Genomic DNA, 18,126 nt, shown 5'->3' on the forward strand with positions numbered 1-18,126 from the left:
CTAAGCTGGCTCCAACACAGCAACATCTGAACAAACATACATTATGAAATCACAGAGTCGGGTGTATTCTTTCATTGAGGTGATACAACAAGTGGACAAAGCTCATGGGATTTCACTGTGGGGCAACGGACTCATCTTAATTTCGGAGAGAGAGAGAAGAGACGTGTTATGTGGGATAGGTCTGCTTCACATCCTGCAGAAGTGAAAGGGTTTCAGCCCTGGAGAGGCAGCGTCAGACTTTCCTTTAGGCCCTGTCTTAGACCAGAGAAAGAGTTCTGCCTACCTCCAACTGTTCCACCTGTAACCCCAGGAGAGAAGTTCCCCATAGTGTGAGAATTAGTCAGTCTGGTTGCAGCTGACGACACGTGGACCAGACTGGCAGCAGCTGGCATGGAATTAAATAAGGACTGCAATACTGAGGAGTTTGTCACCGAGTTGAGGTTGGCTTGCAAGGCCATGGGGCCGAGGGGGAACTGTGATCCAGTGGTCAAAGTGTTGAGGAAGGGATGGTGCGTCTGCACAGACGATGCTGGGTTGCCTGCTGAAGAAACAGCAGTAGAAAGGCTTTTCCCATTCAGAAGGCCACCAGACGAAACAGCAGCAGAAATGAAAAGGTTATGGCCGTTTTTGAACTCCACGTCTCGGTCCCTTCCTTTGCCGACCTTTCCGTTATGCTGCAAAGAGTTTTTCTCTGAAGAACCCCCCGCACGAATGCTCATTTCACTCATGTCTTTGCTTTTGACTCCTGCCCGGCTGAGGTCTTCCCCCTTGGTGCCGCCGAGGCCTTCGAGCTGCCTCTTGTTCAAGAAAGGATTTGTTTCCGATATCCCCACATCTTTGCTCCGCTGCGACTGGAAACCCAGAGCAGCAGCCGTCCCATCCGAGGCCTTGTGTGGAAGAGAAGCACCATCGATAAAGCTGTGTAAACCAATGTCAGTCGACAGCCCACCGTTGTAGGTGAACCCGTTGGTGGGGTTTGTGCTGGGGCTGAGCCCGTCTGCCCCCGACGAGGGCATGGCCATGCCTTTCCTCGCGTGCGCCATCTTGGCGTCCATGGCAAGGCTGTCCTCAGAGGACGGCCTGAAGGCAAACAGCGAATTCTGGCTCAGAGACGACACAGATTGCAAGGGACTGTCCGTGGTTTTGGTCAGGTTGATGTCAGATATTGGTGAGAAAGTAGATTTCCATTTGCTGCTGTTCATGTTCTCGTTGGGTTGTGCTTGTTTCCTCCCAGATAAGCTGCCACCTGGTTTGGAAGAGAGGTTTCTCAGTACCAAAAGGCAGTCGGCACTCAACCTGCTCACTAAAAACACAGGTTTTTGCCTTCAACACCTGGATTTTATCAGTCTGTAATTCCATTTCTGAACCAAAAGCAGAATACCTATGAAGTCACCTACACATCCTTTAAATTTAGCTTCACATCTGATAAGTTTTGAGGATGCTGATCTACTCCTGCACTACAGATCCCTCCCCAAGCCCTGACATGGCATAACATAACTCATCAGATCTTTGGTGGCCTGTAACTACAGAAAGAACTGACCCAAGATCTGTAATTATCCGCCACCTGTCTTAGTTATGCTAACACAAAGCCCTGGTGGGATGACACTCTGCTCACCAGCCTTATACAAACACCACCTTCAGCTGCCCAGTCCCCAGCCCAACCACTGCGCCAAGCATTTTACATCCCTCACACCCACCATTTTCAACAGTCTTCTGTGGAGATTTGCTTTCCAGCGATATCGTTGCAATTTTCCTCTCGATCCTGGTGGGAAAACAAAAAGGTTACAGCACTCACTGCAGTCCTTTGCTTTCATATTTACCCTCGGAGCCTCACGTTCACATCCTAACAGCTGTCTGAAGCACATAAAGCCAAGGCAGTACACAGGACAGGAAAACCATTTAGAAATACCCACTAAAAGCTAAGCAGAAGCTGTCGCAGGCTTTGTGCTCTTTGCTAAGGTCAGTGCACGCTTGGAGAACATCACCACTGCTCCTTCACAACACGAGGTCAGTGTCACTCATGCACACTCACCTGGTGCTGTTGTGCTCATCTTCAGATCCCTGCTCGTCATCTGATGTGAGAGGGGAGTAATGGACACCGTTGCTCTGAGTGAGGGGCTTTTCCTTTTTCAGTACCGGGGGCTGGTCGTTGTCCTGGTAAGGAACAGGAGAGTTCTTCAGGGAGTTTTCAGGAGAGGAAATGGCTGTTATTTCTAAAGGCTGGTTAATGTTATTGACCTGGGCAAGAAGGAAAGAAAGCAGTTACGAGTGAGAGCACCGCTTTAGAAACAAGGCATCGTGTTAAGGATACGAACACGCTCAGCTTTAGAACAGGCCAACTTGGCACTGCTCTCCCCCAGCACCACGCAGCAGAGCCCGGGATGAAGGCTTGAAAATAACTCAGAAAAATATCTTATTTCCATTATTTGATTCTGTGTTTGAACACAGAAATGAAGACATGGGAAAATGGCATTTCTTCTCAAACTGCCGCTGCAGGATCCCATGAGCACAACTTGTAGAGCTGGCTTATTAACGTGGGAACACCATATGCTTCTGGCACTCGTGAGCTGTTTAGTCAATCTTAGCTTAAACTATGCTCAAAATATTTAATCTACAGGATAAAAAAAAAAGAGCAACTTCACTGTAAAAACAAGCTTTGCTGTAAGAGGCAAAGTGATTACTTTTTAATTCTTAGTGCTGTGACAGGAAGAACTCTATGGAGATGTTCTCCAAAGGCACTCAATGCTATGGAAGGGCCCTGGGGAGGCTTGTGGGGGCACCCAGCCCTTGGAGGGGGGTTGGAACTGGGTGAGCTCGTCCTCCAACCCAAACCATTCTCTGATACCTATCACCAGATTTCCAACACAAAGAAACCTCCCCAACCCTCCGCTTTCACTGCAGCCTTTCCTTCCTGCCCTTACCATGGAGTTGATATTGAGCGGTGACCCTGATGGCTGCGTAAAGAGTCCAGACACAGTGGGCAAGGATTTGCGTTTGGGGGAGACCCCGGAGCTCCCGCTGAGGTTCCCGGTGGAGGATCTCTTCCGCCGGCCGCGCTTCTTCCCGTCCTGCGCGTGTGCTGGGCCGCAGTCCAGCCGAGCGCTCGCGGGCAGAGGGCTGTGCTTGGTGGAAGGGGATTGTTTTACATGTCCTGTATTAGGAGAGATTGTAAAGATGATTCTTCTCTTGGCCTCGTTCTCAGGATCTGAAAATGCTGCATCAGACTGAAGATCCCCCTTTGTTCCTTCGGCAAACATCTTCTGAGCATCTGCATAGTGCAGTCCCCCTACCAGGCTCTGGGAGGTGCCATTTAACCTGGGGCTTGCTGAGTGCTGGTGAGCAGGGGAGCTTTGCCCAGAGTTCCTCGACTGCATCATTAGCAAAGGATGTTGTGGAGTGGAACTCCGAGACCCTACTGAGTTAAACAGACTCCCGGAGTCGTCCAGAGCTGCCTGATCAACACTATGGTTAAGATGGGCTGGGCTGTTTGTAAGATTTCCATTGACTGCCACGGAGCCAGAAGAGTAAGAAAAACCTGTTGAAAGGGAAAGTATACATCACTGCTTCTGCTGAGCGATAGTTCACAGTGCGAGACGTGTGGGATGGCTGGGGCTGGCCCGGCCGTGCAGTTGGGGTTCCTGTTTCTCTACACCTTCCTATCACGGAGGAAATAAGAGGGGCCAAATTGACTTGGTTTCCTTCCTCAAAAATAAGAGACTCTGTCTATACAGCCCAACCAAGTGATGGGATCTCACTGCAGCAGAATGCCATCTGGGATAAGCCTGGGGAGGGGATGAGGTATTTGTCATGGCATATTACAAATGGGTATAGTGCTCTCATAAGGCCTTGTCTCCGGGCTGCCTACATGGAAAGGACAGAAGGGAATACAGTGCAGTTTTACGTCGTCTTTTAAATCATTCTCTGTTTGTGTAGAAAATTGCAGCCAAGCCCTTCTTTGTAAAACAGATGCTAGAAACAACACAAGCCCCTCAAGGTGATAAACACAAAGAACAAATGCACTCTGACGGGGGATCAGCCGCAGGGCAGCTTCTGCATGCAAGAACCCACATTTCTCAGTCCACAACACTTCCATACCCCAAACAGCTACAGGCCACAGCTCCAACAGATGGGCGAGCTCAGATATGATGTCTGTACTTAAAGGCATCCCTACTCTTTCCCTTGTTTCCCAGATTCTGGTGCCTTTACAAATGCTCATGAGACATCACTGTGATTTGCTTAAAGGAATTAATTTTACTATTAAAAATAAACAGAAAACCCTCCACCACCACCCTGCAAAAGAGAACTTTTCAAGTGGCAGCCCACAGGATAGCAGTGGAATGCCTGGATGGCTTGCAACTTGCAGAGATCAGAATCTCTTCATCCACAGAGGGGAATGGACAAAACCCAACCACTGCAGCTCAGATAAAGACAGACTGCAAGGAAAACTCCATAATGAAACCTATCCAAGCTGTAGGCACAGGCTCAGAACATGATTATCTGTGATCCTTTGGTCTGGTGACAAAGGGCACACCTCCCTAGCATTGATCTGCCCTGAGTGAGCAGGTGTGTGCACATGTGGGTGTGACAGAGCACCTTCGCGCCGCTGAGGCTGTTACCTGAGGTAGCCAAAGCCAGTGGCTTGTTTCCAGCAGCATTGCTTACACCATTATGAGAACTAGCACCAATCTGCTTTTCAAGTGTCGATGAGTCTCTGCTCTGATGAACTGGGCTAGGTGTGCTTCTCTGCGGGGCAGAAACAGGTGAGTTAGTGCAGGAAGGGTACTCAGAAGTCACCCATTTAAACAAAACTCACATGCAATATTAGATTACCACGGAAAGCAGCTTTAATCCCCAGATACCCCAGATCTGAGATAAACACAGACTGGTATGGGACACAAAGACAAGCTGCCATCTGCTGCAATGGGATGGTACCCGGCGTGCACTTCATACCATGCACACAGAGGCAGTCCCAGCCTCAAGGAGCACAAGAAGATGAACCCCAGCAGAAGCACAAAGCACACAGGATTAGCAGCACACAGCACCCTATTTCTGTCCCCCACCCCCGTGATGTTAGTTAGGGATGGAAAGCACTGACAGTGCCTTACTCACCACCTTCTCAACACGGCTAGGCAGGACTACGCTGGCCAGAGGGATGCTAACAGGGAGCTTATTGGGCTGCACTGTGCTGAGAGGAATACTGATGGGTAGGCTGGTGATAGTTTCTCCATTACTCACAGAGGTTCTCTCTCTCAAAACCTGCAAATGCAAATGACAAAGTAATGTTCTCAACTGCAAGCTGTTACCGGAGAGACATTCTGAGCCAATGGTAACGTGCTTGTTTACATTTTGCTCTCTTTTCTTTCCCCTCATTAAGAATTATGCTATTAAGAGTGATAACTATATCACTACCTATGCTCTGGAAAGCCAGTGCTCACACACAGCACCAATACACTGGGACAGCAATACCTGACAGCACATAAATGTGTAAATTAAGGCTCCTGCTGCCCCTAAGCATAAGAGAAGGGCTGCCCAGGCGAGCTCCTGCCCCAGTGTTTGTCACAGCTCTGTGAAGAGCATTCAGCTGGCAGACTTCATAGCCTGAGATCCTCTGTATGCAGAAGATGCAGCAGTCAGAAATATTTCCATGGTAACCTCCTGTTGGAGGGCACCTGCCTGCTCTGAAATGAGCACCGCCAAGCTGACAACAGACCAGAACACATTTGCTTCTCCCAGCCTGGAAACCTTCCCTTTGTTCTACCAGACCTCAAGTCTACATGCTCACACCAAAGCAGATCTCTTACCTTCTCGCCTGCAATCGGTAAGGCCGCTGGGGAAGATGGCCGAGTTTCCTGAGGACTCAGCTTGATGCCATTGGAAATACTGGGGCTTGGATACGTAAGGCCATTCTCTTTGATGTGGTCAGCTCTGCAACAGAGATTTGCCATCATCAGAATACAAAGTTAAGGACTTCTGTTCTGCAAAGTATTCCCGTACCAAACCCAAGGCACCGTAACACCGTGTTTACCCAAGCAGATGAACTGCTGGTTCTGCTGAGACAAAACCTTTAAGTAAATAGAACTCCACCTTTCTAAGTTTCCATAATCCAAATAAACCACTGTTATTAAAAATAATCATAGAATAGTTTGGGTTGGAAGGGATCTCAAGGCTCACATTGCCACATGCAGGACCACCAACCTCCCCATTTAATACCAGCCCAGGCTGCCCAGGGTCCCATCCAACCAGGCTTTAAACACCTCCAGGGATGGACGGGGCATTCACAGCCTCTCGGGGCAGCTGTTCCAGCACCTCCCCACTCTCAGAGTAAAGAACTTTATCAACTTAATCAAGCCCTTCCATCAAGAGATGATGGCTCTCACCTCTGTATCTCACTCGTTGTTGCTTTTCCATTGACTGTGTGGTCTTGATTCAAGTGTCTCCTTAGTGCTATTTTAGCAGGTGAAAACCTGGTGTAATCAGGTAAGGACAGGCTCACCATCCTGTCCACTTTCTGCCTGCTGTGATTTGGGGTACATGGAACGATTTCTTGGTCCAGATGAGAGGTCATGTACTGAGGGGTGTTCTGCTTGGAGGACGGCCTGCTGAAAGTGTTGTGAATCTCATAGGGAGTAGCGTGGCCATTCATGGACAGTTCGGGGCTCATGCCATTGACGTGGGGCATAGGAAACTTGGAGCACTCGAGCTCCAGCTGGAACCTGCCATGATCAGCATCAGCATCACGGCTCAGATGGGTTTTATTCCTTAGCTGCACTGACAGTGACTCATCCGACGGCGTGTACGATTTCAGCTGCATGAGCTCCTGCTGCCTTTGGCTTTTCTCAAGTTCCACAATGCTGATCTTTAAATAAAGAGGAGGACAACGATTAAAGACCACACGTAACACTTCTAAGGCATCACGGAGCGCAGCCTCAATGTGCCTCGCAGAACAAGTGACCCCATCTCTGGGAATAACGCAGAATGGCTGACCCACTCTTTGAGGAACAGATTTCAATATGCTGCTCTGAGCCCACAACTGTGCAGGGAAGGAGAACGGCTCAGAAACTCTCACAAAGCACATTTCACATTTTGAAAGCAAACAAAATGTCTCTGAGGTCACAGCATCTACTTCCTTCAACAGTTACCTACATCCCTATTGTCCAAGTTTACCAAACCCCTGATCTCCAGATAAAGCAGCCACCAAGCTTATCCCCTAACACCATATATAGCCAAGCACGCTCATTGCCCAGGAGCTGCCCTGGGCTGGTGATCCTGGAGTCGTGTTTTGCTCTGTACCTGCAGTTCCAAACAGTGCTTTTGTTTTTCAGAAATCTGATTCTTCAGCGCCTGCTTCTCCTTCAGCAAGTTCTCCAGTGACAGCGTGGACCAATCCAGCTTCAGCTCTTCGCAGCGTGCCTTCAGCTACAGAGACATGAGTTAGAAGGATCAAAGACAGCTCTCAGCATCTCACACAGCTCCAGCTACAAGGTGAAAGGCACGCACTTCTCAACAGGGTAACAGCAAGGAGGTTCTTAACCTGCCCAAAACTCCTCCCAGCTTAAGCCAAAGGGGCACAAAAGGGCCCTGTAGAATTTGTTTCATCTGGGAGCTGGGTCATTTTTAAACCAGTTATCACCCTCCAGGCCCATGACCAGATTCTCCCTGCCTACCTTAAAAGTCTGAATTACTGAGATGAAAACTATGAGCATATCAGCTCATGCTCTTTCCCCCACAGTTGAATAAGAGCATCACTGCTGCTCAGACACAAGCTCTGTACGCACCAGCTGCAGACTCTGATTCCTGAGTTCGCTGTTATCCTTCTCCAGCTGTTTGGTCTGTTCTTTCAGCTGCTGATTGTGAGCAGAGATCTCCTTCTGAGCCTGAATCAGGTCGTTGTATGTTAGAGCCTTCACTCCCAACTAGGACATGGGGGGGAGGGGAGGGAGAGGGAAAGAGATCACTCAGTAAGGCCTTGACACACCAATTCCAGATAATGGTCCATTCAGAAGCAAGGCTGAGAAGACTTACAGCTCCCTGGAGCCCCCCAGCAACCCCCTGAGGCACTTAACTGTTATTAAAGGATGAGGAAAAGGGACATAAGTACTTCATTTGGAGCTGCTGTTCAGCCATTTAACCTGGAAACTGGCATTTCATTTCTTGCCAGTCCAGAGCACTGTTTCTGCACAGAGCCACTACGCTTCCTCCCACACTTCAAACCAAACTTAACCAAAAAGTGAAAGAGATTCCACGTGATTTAGCAAAAAAGGGGCTGTTCTAAGACCTAACGCTACTCTGGTCTCATTTCTCTTCAAGCCATTTGCATGCAGATGACCACAAGCACACGCTGTCACCAGACCACAGTCACCTCATCAAGTTTCTGCTGAAAAAGACGTTTGATTTCCTCTTTCTGTGCCTGGCAGTGGGTGAATAACTGCTGTGCTGTCCCCAGTAGCTGTGCATTCTTCTCCTGGAAGAGGGAAAAGACACAACACATGTTTAGCACCAATGCAGCATGGTTCAGCTCAGTAAGATGCTCACATTAAGTCTGCACAGCAAACTGGGAGTCAACCTGAGACCTATGAACAAGCCAAGTCCTATGAGTTGCATTTGTCAGCTTTGCTGAAGATAAGGGAGCTGAAAGCAGCAGTTCCTTCCACTCAATGGTAAAACACAATTAGGACAGTCTTAATTCATTTTTACCCTCCTACTGCATTGTAAAGAAGTAGTAATAATCACATCCTACAGAGCAGAACTGGAACAGATTATCTGCAGGAAATCTGTTACTAAAAAGGGAACAGAATCTGAATCTCCAGAGCCCCTGCTCGGAGTTTTTCCTACACAATATTCAGCAAATGGAAACACGCTGTGGGGGAGGTGGGAGGAAAGCCAGGAATCAGGCAAAGCACTCGGAGCAATGATGACAACACGATGCCTGCAGCCACCCAAGCCCTGTGCTGGCAGGGCACCTCCTGCCCATTGCATTCCTCAGCTCGATACTTGCTTACTCATTTCATGGTCATATACATGTGGGCAGCAACGTGCAAGGATGGGACTGCCCGAGGAGCCTCATTTTTCAGCTCCCCATAGAAATGGGAGAGAAAAGTTCCCACCGTTCTCCAACTTCTGCTGTTGAAGCCAAACAGGAATTGTGCAGAAACTGAGCTGTGAGTCCCGAGAAAGAGGAGGAGAAGGGCACAACGTGTCCTGATCTCCCAAGCAGTCCATTCAGATCCAAGAAAACACCGGACCCAGCAGGCAGCTGAGTGCCTGCAGTGCTAACCTGACCTGCTGATGTTGCTGCTCTGCTCTCAGCACTAGCTGTCTCCTTCAGCCCTGCCAGGCAGCCAAGCAGCTGACAGCTCCATCTAAGGGTACTCGGTGAACTAGCAGCTCACACAACTTGCTTATTTTCAAACTGTATTCACAAAAGGTTTCTCTTGTACTGCAAAAACCCCTCGTGTTAGAGGGAGTTATTAAACAGCACACACAGCAACGCCTCACCCTGAGTTCTGCTGCTGGGAGGTTTACCTTGCTGTGCTCTCAACATGGAGCACCGAGTGCTTTAATGGAGTGCAGCAACCCCATTAAAAACATCTTTTCACACTGAATTTCCCATTTCCACGTCAAAGTACAAAGCAGCTGCCAGACACCAACGTGAGCCCATTACTTTTCCCCACTCCAGTTCTTTTTCCTGAGTACAGCACCATACCTGCAGGCCGGCACTTCTCGTTCTGTTTTCTGGGCAAGGAGGTGAGTTAAATTTATGGTGACTTTTCTGACAAGCACAGAACAAGAAGGGAAATAGGCTGCTTCAGGAAAAAGATGAAGAATAAACTGGAACAATCATAGGGAAAAATCCATCTGCACGAAGAGCACAGCAGCGCCAACCCATCACCAGCAGCATAGGTTGGCCTTTCTCACTTGGAACAAGAGTTCCCGTTATGGAAGATCCCATAATCATCAGGACTAGTTCAGAAAGCACCTCAATTATTCATTGGCTGAGGTGAAGCAATACAAGAAAGGCTGTTTCAGCAGTAAGTCTCCTCCCTCTGCTGGAGGGATGGCTCCACAGCACAGCAAAGGGCTGCACTTGGCAGCAGCAGCAGCTCTTGGTCTGCCTTTCCATGTGCACAATGCCATGAATTCACACTTTTCTCCCTTTACGTATCATCATCATTAAGAGATCAAACAAAGCATCCTTAGGCTAAGGGACAGCTGTATTATTTCTGACCTCAATGTCAAAACAAAGAGGGAAAAACAGAAGAACTTGAAGCAAGCCCAGCAATTTTGATAGAAGCCTTAGAAATAGACACCCACCTTCTCCTGCTCCAGCAACTGTTGCAGACTTGCTTTATATTGAGGAGTTTTCATGTATGCCATGAACTGCATGTACTGGATCTTAAAGGAGTCTGCAAAGAAAGAAGGAAATTGTGTGTTTTAAGCATAAGAAAGCACAGTGTTCCTGTTTTGGTCCATTTGCTCCCCTGCCCCCCAGGCCCTGCACTCGCTGGCTTTTTGTTAAGGCTCCCACTCAGACCAAGCCATTAAGGATCAATTTAAAGCACGCTGAACTCTGGGATCCATCAGCTGCTTTTCATAGGAAACCCAATGGAAATGACAAGAAGTGCACTCTACAATGAAGCTCAGAGGAAGACAGTGGGTGCTAATGGTGTGCTTGCATGATGAAAGAGTTTGCTTTCAATACAACCCAAGACCAGTTGTGCAAGCCCAAACCTTTGCTCTTTCTCCAGGGACTACCTGCAGTAATCTTCACCCTCCTTTAACTTCAATGATGCAACTGCACCTTCCTCCTCCTCAGCCCTCCTGGGGCATTACATCACAGCTCCAACCACACCACTGCAGCCTTTCTGCTGCAATCACAGGCAACCTGAGCACATAATGTGCACTGCACAGACTCTTACATTACAGTTTCCTCCAGACAAGTGTCAAATTCAGACAGCATCCCATTTTTTGTTCAACTTTGCTGTGTGTTTCACAAGGAAAACAGAGTGCTGTTGTCATTTATGAATAACAGAATGGTTTTGTTTAAACTAAAGTTGTTTCTGATGAGCCATTTGCACTGAAAGCTGTCTTGGATTCCTGCTAAACCCCAGTTTCTTCCCCTTCGTGCCAAGCTGAAACAAAATCAAAACCAAACACAGACCAAGACATCAACTTCAGCAGCAAGATCAAGATGAACCCCTCTCTTCTTCCTCTTCTTCCACAGTGTCTGTCTATTAACAGCCCTGTATGTTTAGAAGCCCTAAAGCAAAGATTCCCCATCACAAACAACGATGCTACAGCCTTACCTAGCAGCTTCTGTAGTGCGGGTGGGGTGGGTGTCACCAGCAGCTGGTTGGATGAATGCCGTTGCACTTTAGGAGGTAGTTGGTAATATGGACTATGAGGTGACTTGTATGCATCTGAGGGGAGAAACACAGACAACCTCTCAGTTAGGAAGGGCACAGAAGCTTTACCATTCCAAAGCATTCACCTGCAGTGAGATCTGGTAACTTTGTTGGACCAACAACCAATTGTTTGGAAGGGCCTGAAGGTTAAGGATGAAGGTATGGCACAAACCAAACTAAAGCAGCACTAAAGGAAGAATAACCTCAGTGCATCCATTATTTACACTCACAAACAGGGACAGGTTTCTCAGAGCTCACCCTGAGGAGAGGATGAAGATGTCTGTGACACAGTTTGAGCATGCAGAAGATCTAGTGCAGTTTGATTCTTCTTGGTCTTGCGCTCCGTATTTGCAGTGTTCATTTTCTTGGGACGCCCTCGTTTCCTGCCTGCCATTTTCCTTCCTTTTTTGCTCAGTTTTTTCTTCCGTGCTTTAGAGGGAGATGGCTTTTTAACAGCATTTGCCCCAGCTTTTTCTTCTTCAGCACCAGAATCCTAAGAGATGTTTTAAAAGCAGAAAGCTCTATGGTTATTGCTACCTATACAAGCAGCATTTCTTCTAAGCAAGCATTAATAACTTTGTTTCATATATTTATCCAAGTCAACTGTTTAGTAAATTGTCAATGAATTCAGTTTCCTTGGAACTAAAGCTGTCCCCAGCACACAGAAATTGTGCTAATTCCCTTCTGGTCACACTCATTACAGAAAGAGAAGTTTAACTCTTGTCTAAGAAGAGCTGGTTATTCTCCTGTTGACTACACAGTCAATACAAGCCCTGTATCGTCTTCAACTGACTTTAATGAAAGTCAGAACAGATTCCATGCTTCATATATTTGTGCACAGACACTGCATTTTAAACACACGACCAAATGAAAAAGGAAAGGTTGCCAAAGATATTCATCCACCCTGAGCAAGACTCAAGGAGAAGCTCTCCAAGCAGCACTGAAGGCTCAACCAAGCAGCTCAACCAGCTCTGCCATTCAAGTGGCAAAGCTTGTTTTCCCCCCCAGAATCAATGGGTGTCACTCAGTCCCGTCCTCAGTAACAGTGATACCAGTTGAAACACTGAATGCATTTCCCCTGCAGGACAGTCACCTTGTTTTCTTGAACCTTCGTTGGAGTAGTTGTGTTGCTCTTGTTTTCTCTCTGTTGACGACGTCTAGCTGCCTCTTGTTCCTCCTGAACAAACGTTTTAAAAGAGTCAATGATTTGTTCCTGTCTTGTCTAACACAGATCCCTGTTTTTCCTCACTTGGCCCCAAACTCTTCCCTCACTCCACGCCACCTCCCCAGACCACACACTACAGTTAAAGGTCCCTTATGAAGCACTTTACCCACACATCTAACATTTCATGTACCACTGCATCACTATAAAAATAATCTCATGTGACTTGAAGTGTCGACGCCATTAATCATCGTCCAATTCAGCCTTAACCAGGTCTGCACAACAGCAACTTCTCAGCTTCATTTTCTGCTTACTGTCACTACAGACAAGGAATTTCACTCTGCTCACTGATGCCTTTCTGGTACCTTCCAGGTGAGGTTAAAGATTCAGACACCTGCAACCTGAGCAATGTATCATCCAGACTATAATAAATGGCAGATTGAGGCATCCTCCCCCTTTAAAAACAAGGTAGTTCTACAGCACACAGACACCACTTGGTTTTCAGTTGCTTTTTGCCCCTCGACTCTGAGAGGCCTTTTCTTCTCCCAAGCTTGAACAGTCTGGAACAACCCAATCCCAAAGCTAACCAGGACTTCCTAAGTAAACCTATGTTCTCCTACAGCTTTAAGCTGCATGGCTTCGCTCCACCCCATTACTGGGACCACCACTGCCATCAGTTATTTCAGCTGGATAAAGCCCAATAGTCCCAAAAATCCTTTGGCACTATCATTCCATGCATAACAGCACAGACCACAATGACTGCCAACACATTCTGTGTTCCCTATGGAAGTCCCAACAGCTTCATCTCAGAGCACTCCTCACTTCCATGCCGTGGAGCACTGGGAAAGATTCAAACTATCATTTCCTCCTTAAAACTTCAGTGCTTTAATGAACAAATAGCTCCCTGTAGGTCTCCAGGGCAAGTGAAGAACACCTAGAGGCTCCCCATTAATTACCCATTATAGAGCTCTTGAACATGATTGTATTAGTGCTCGATGGTGTGTGATGCTTCACTTCAATTAGCTCCTTGCACACCATTCCTCACTTAGCAAGAAGAATCTCATTTTCAACCCATTCTGCACACCCTGAAGAAGTGACCACAGCCCTCCTGCTGGCTTCCCCATTACTCTGAATTGTCTACAGAAAACAGCTGAGACTTACCCTGAGTTTTGGATTTTTGAGACTAGAAAAATAGTTTTCAAGCTGCAAACACAAAGATGACAATTTTGTAAGTCAAGACTGAAGAACACATAAGAATAAACATTAATTTAAGACAAATGCAGAAATTCTGACTGCTTCTCCTCCACGGCAGGAGAAACCCAAACACAACAAGGCTCTATCAGCTTCCCCACAACCCAACCTCAGTTTGAAGCTTTGTGAGACCTATCTGCACTCAGCAGAAGGTTACGTGCAGCAAAGCTCCTTCACTTCACCCGCTTCACTTCACTGTGTGATGCTGGCACGTTGAGCCCTGGCCTGCAGTGATACTCACTATGGTTCGGTCAATAGTATGCAGGTAGTAAGAGACTGGCTTCCCAGTCCATGACACAGAGCCTTTCAGTGGTGACAGCTCCACGACTCTCATTATAGTGCCAATATCTGCAGGAAGAAAGGGAAGATATACATTCACTGCGTGCAACCAGCAGAAAACATAAGAAATTCGAAAGCTTTACCCTATGTCTAGGACTGCTTACTGAACACCCTTGATCCAACCCATGTAAACAGCATTATATTCACACTGAGGATAAACCAGTTTGGCATTTGCTTTCTCAGCCATATTTGTTTTGTTCCCCAGGATTAATAGGTCTGGGACGTGCCCAAGTATCTCCATAACCACTGAGCATGGAGGCTGCCTCTTTCTTCAAGCTTTATGCTTTCCACTGTGTTTTTTAAACTATTTCACTGCTCATTCCTATAAGGCAAAGCAGCAGCCAGGCATTGGAGCACCAACCCCCTCCCACCCAAAGCTCCATCAGCTATTTCTCCATCACTTCAGCATGACACAGCGGCTGATATACACAGAACTGCAGTGCTGGGGAAGGGGGGGACCGACTGTTTGCTGTGATCAGAGCTTTTATAGGGGACTAAAAGGCACATCGGCCACTTTGCCTCCTCTCTGCTCTTTTCAATAACCACAATCTACCAAACCCAGCACGGAGGGAGCTGAGGCAGTCAACAGCCAACACTTAATGGTTAATGCAGCTCTGGATGCCACGGAAAACAGCATCAAGAAGGAAAATGGCAGTTTTGTCTGCCCAGTGCTCCAGACACAGCAATTCAATAAAAATAACTCACAATGGCACTATTTCAGCCCTTAATGGCACTCAGCAAATCGCCGTTCTTGAAAAGCAGTTAACCAAAAGCAGTTGCCAAAAGGAAAACAGAGAAGGAGCTTTGTAGCTCGGGACGTTACTTTGCCATGCTGCACAAGGAGGGGAACAAAGTGCTTTTTCAACCCAAGGAGTGTTTTACTCCGGACACAATACGTGCACGTTGTAGCTTGGATCATCCCACTGCTCCCATAGCTTTCAACAATAAAAACTAAAAGGAGGTCAGAAACAAAACCAACCGCACAGCGCGTGAGCAACCTCCAAACCTCAACCAACTGCAGCTCACACACTTGCAGAGGATAACATTGGCAAACATCACGTCTGCTGTGATCAGATGGAAAGAAAGACGAAAACAAACGTTGCTGGCAGCAAAACAGAGACAGCAATGGGGCGTGGATGGGATGGGGCTGTTCAATCTGTTTGCAGCACTGAGGTCAAAGCACGTCAGTATCAGTGCATCTTACACCACAATGGCTGGGATTTACCCCTGCCTTCTTTTTGTTTGAGCGATTTAAAAGGCATTTCCCTTTGCTACCTGTGCAATGATAACACAACTTTCCTGCTTAGCAACTCTTAATGAAGAGCAACAAAAGATGTGTTTGTGGAAGGACTACAGCTTCATGTGAACAACGGTAATAAAAAGGGCAATCGTACCACTCAAGTTTCGACTGTTAATTCTGAAATTCAGAGGTGCAAAAGGTTTTGAGGACACAATTCTCCCACCTGGAAAAGAGAGAAGAAAGTGAATCAGTTTGCAGTATCCTTTAGAATGACCAGTTATTAACCACAACCTCGCAGAGCCCCAAGTCTCCATTATTTACTTTGGCACAGAGCTGTCCTATGGGAGCCAATGCTTCCCTGTTCATTCCACGCTTGGTTTGCTTTTTTCCCCCCCAACCCTCTTAGCATTTCTTATTTTTCTCTCTTCTGCTACAAGACACCAAAAACTGTGACTTATCCAAGTGGTTATAAGGGAAGTGGAAGCCACCAGAGCACCTCGGGTGACATCAGGGCTGCCCCTTGTGGAGCATATAAGACATCACCTGCGACTGCATCCCCATTTTAACATGGATTAGTTAACACGCAGTACCCAATGTGACGGTTTTAAATGGGAGAACCCATTCATTGAATTCAGCGTTCAATGAGGGAAGCTGCACACAGCCCCCACCACTAAGTGTCCCAGCTGTGGGAACCCCAGAGCAGGTAAGTAGGGCTCCTCCTGCCCTAAAAGCTCTGCAGGAAGGTTTAATGTGCAGAGCCATTCCCAAGAGATCACCCAGCTGAGGCTGGAGGGAGCTGATCCTTGAGCTCCCTTCCAACCCGGAAGCCATAATGTGATTTTAAGTGCCCACATGGATCTCTGGTTTGTGTTTGTATGGCTCAGATGGAAAGCCACCAACCTGGCAGCTACAAACCAGTTACAACCCATGGGAAAAGGTGGGGTGTTGGATTGGTTACCTTCCTTCATGTTGGCAAATCGCTCCTTCAGTTGGTGATCCACCTCAGGACCAAAGGCAAAATTATTCACAAAAATAACACTGCAAGATAACGGTGGAGTTAATAAACATGGATGGGTGTCTGGCACCGAGCACACCCACAGCACCACCCCCTCCCCAGCTCTATGCATTCAGCCCCCTATGAAACCAAAGAACAAAGAGTTTGCTCCTGGCACTGCCACACAAAGCAGCCCACAACCCACAGCACTGCCCAAATAATTGCATTTAAGATGAAGAGTGAGGGCAGCCTGCTCCGACAGCTCCTCCCGGCACACAGCTGGCTCTGCACCACGTCTCATTCATTACATCAGCAACTTTCAATGCAGAGACAATGTGCAAAATATTTTCACCCCTTTCCCATGGTGAGAGCAAACATCAACACGACGACTGAGACCACACTCGCCACACACAGGAAACGATCCTCACACATACACGGCTCTTCCCATCACTTGTTCACATTGGATGCACAACAGCAAAAGATCACAGCTGCTCTTTTGGCCCTGGGAGGAAAGGTTTGCTGCTCCCAGTGTTTTCACTGCACTAAACCCTGCACTTCACCCTAATCCCAACTGAAGAGCTGCAGCTCTGTCTGGGGTAGGAAATGCAGTGAGAGGAGGGGGGGTTGTTGTTGAAAGCATTGCTCACATGTAGGTATGGTGCTTTGGGAATGGAACAGAACACATTATGGATCCAAAAGGAAAACAGCATTTTGGGGGCTGTGTCCACATGTCCCTGTGCTGCTCCCTGCCAGCACCCCGCACGTACACACTGTGTGCAGTGCTGGCACAAAGAGCTGCTCCCTTTGCAAGAGGGCTTGCTTGCAAACTCCCCTCCTCGTGCCTCTACGTATGAGACGTGCTCAGCAAAGGACAATGTGTCTGTGAGCAGCAGCCAAAGTTATTAAAAACCACAGATTAAAAAAAAAAGAAAAGGAAAGAAGCATGCACTAAAAATAAAGTAAAAGTCTTGTTGCTCTTTGCTGCTGGAAATTTGGGAAGCCCTGCCTGGCAAGTGAGGCTCGCAGGGGTTTCTTCCTGCTCCTTCCCAACACGTGCCAGAAAAGAGGCCTTGCAGCACAGCCAGGCACGTTAATGGGACCAGAAAACATCCAGGAAAGGAAAGGGAAAAGGAGAAGTGGCCACGTGTGTTTCTAAGTGTTCATTCTGGCACAACAGCCCGTGCAGGCTCTGCAGCCCCAGGCAGGGACCTGCAGCACTGAGTGTTGCCCATACATTAATGGCAGCTCCTCTGAAGTTTGGTGGAGAGACTCTGTGATGGAGCTCACTCAAAGCATGGATGCAACCCTCCATAGATCTCTACAGGGATAAATGTTTGAGATAATGAGTCTGAATGAATCCCCAGCTGGAGCTGGAATTGATTCATTGGATCTTTTGCTGTATTATTTTTTAACGTGGGAATTGAGCCTGGCTGCAGGCACACACAGCCACGGTAACCCCTGAGACAAGCAAAAGGCAAAACAAGCAGGGGTCTCTTCTGAGTCACACAACCAGAACGTCTCCTGGATACACCCCTGGGTGTAATATCCCAGGACATGTGTTTAAAGCCATTCCTCTCAACAGAAAACAGGATCTGAAGAGGCCAATTCGAGGGCTGGCAGATCAGCTTTTGGTATTTGCTACGGAAATTCTATAGAGAAACTGGCCAGCCTCCCAATTTCCATCATACAGCCTCCCAAGTGCTCAGTTCATAAAGCAGCATTCATTCAATGGCTGTAC

General features: G+C 47.5%; 1 protein-coding gene across 6 annotated transcripts in view; it reads right to left on the reverse strand.

Moving 5' to 3' along the window:
* DOT1L (DOT1 like histone lysine methyltransferase) overlaps nt 1-18,126 on the reverse strand; it is a 49,327-nt gene that overhangs the window by 7,113 nt on the left and 24,088 nt on the right. For 3 of the 6 annotated variants that reach the window (XM_015886192.2, XM_015886191.2, XM_015886198.2), the window contains exons 9-27: nt 16,353-16,432; nt 15,549-15,617; nt 14,057-14,163; nt 13,726-13,767; nt 12,496-12,579; nt 11,661-11,895; nt 11,304-11,417; nt 10,312-10,403; nt 8,360-8,461; nt 7,776-7,913; nt 7,291-7,416; nt 6,378-6,856; nt 5,802-5,925; nt 5,110-5,256; nt 4,617-4,743; nt 2,922-3,535; nt 2,033-2,238; nt 1,698-1,762; nt 284-1,246 (exon numbers count right to left, since the gene is read on the reverse strand). In XM_015886192.2, coding sequence (XP_015741678.1) covers nt 284-1,246; nt 1,698-1,762; nt 2,033-2,238; nt 2,922-3,535; nt 4,617-4,743; nt 5,110-5,256; nt 5,802-5,925; nt 6,378-6,856; nt 7,291-7,416; nt 7,776-7,913; nt 8,360-8,461; nt 10,312-10,403; nt 11,304-11,417; nt 11,661-11,895; nt 12,496-12,579; nt 13,726-13,767; nt 14,057-14,163; nt 15,549-15,617; nt 16,353-16,432 — 3,914 coding nt within the window. Of the gene's footprint in view, nt 1-37; nt 1,247-1,697; nt 1,763-2,032; nt 2,239-2,921; nt 3,536-4,616; nt 4,744-5,109; nt 5,257-5,801; nt 5,926-6,377; nt 6,857-7,290; nt 7,417-7,775; nt 7,914-8,359; nt 8,462-10,311; nt 10,404-11,303; nt 11,418-11,660; nt 11,896-12,495; nt 12,580-13,725; nt 13,768-14,056; nt 14,164-15,548; nt 15,618-16,352; nt 16,433-18,126 lie in introns of those variants that run through there. The other 3 variants (XM_015886194.2, XM_015886193.2, XM_015886195.2) reach the window with 3 other exon arrangements.

The sequence above is a fragment of the Coturnix japonica genome, chromosome 28 (genome assembly GCF_001577835.2).
Source record: "Coturnix japonica isolate 7356 chromosome 28, Coturnix japonica 2.1, whole genome shotgun sequence".
Lineage (NCBI taxonomy): Eukaryota > Metazoa > Chordata > Aves > Galliformes > Phasianidae > Coturnix > Coturnix japonica.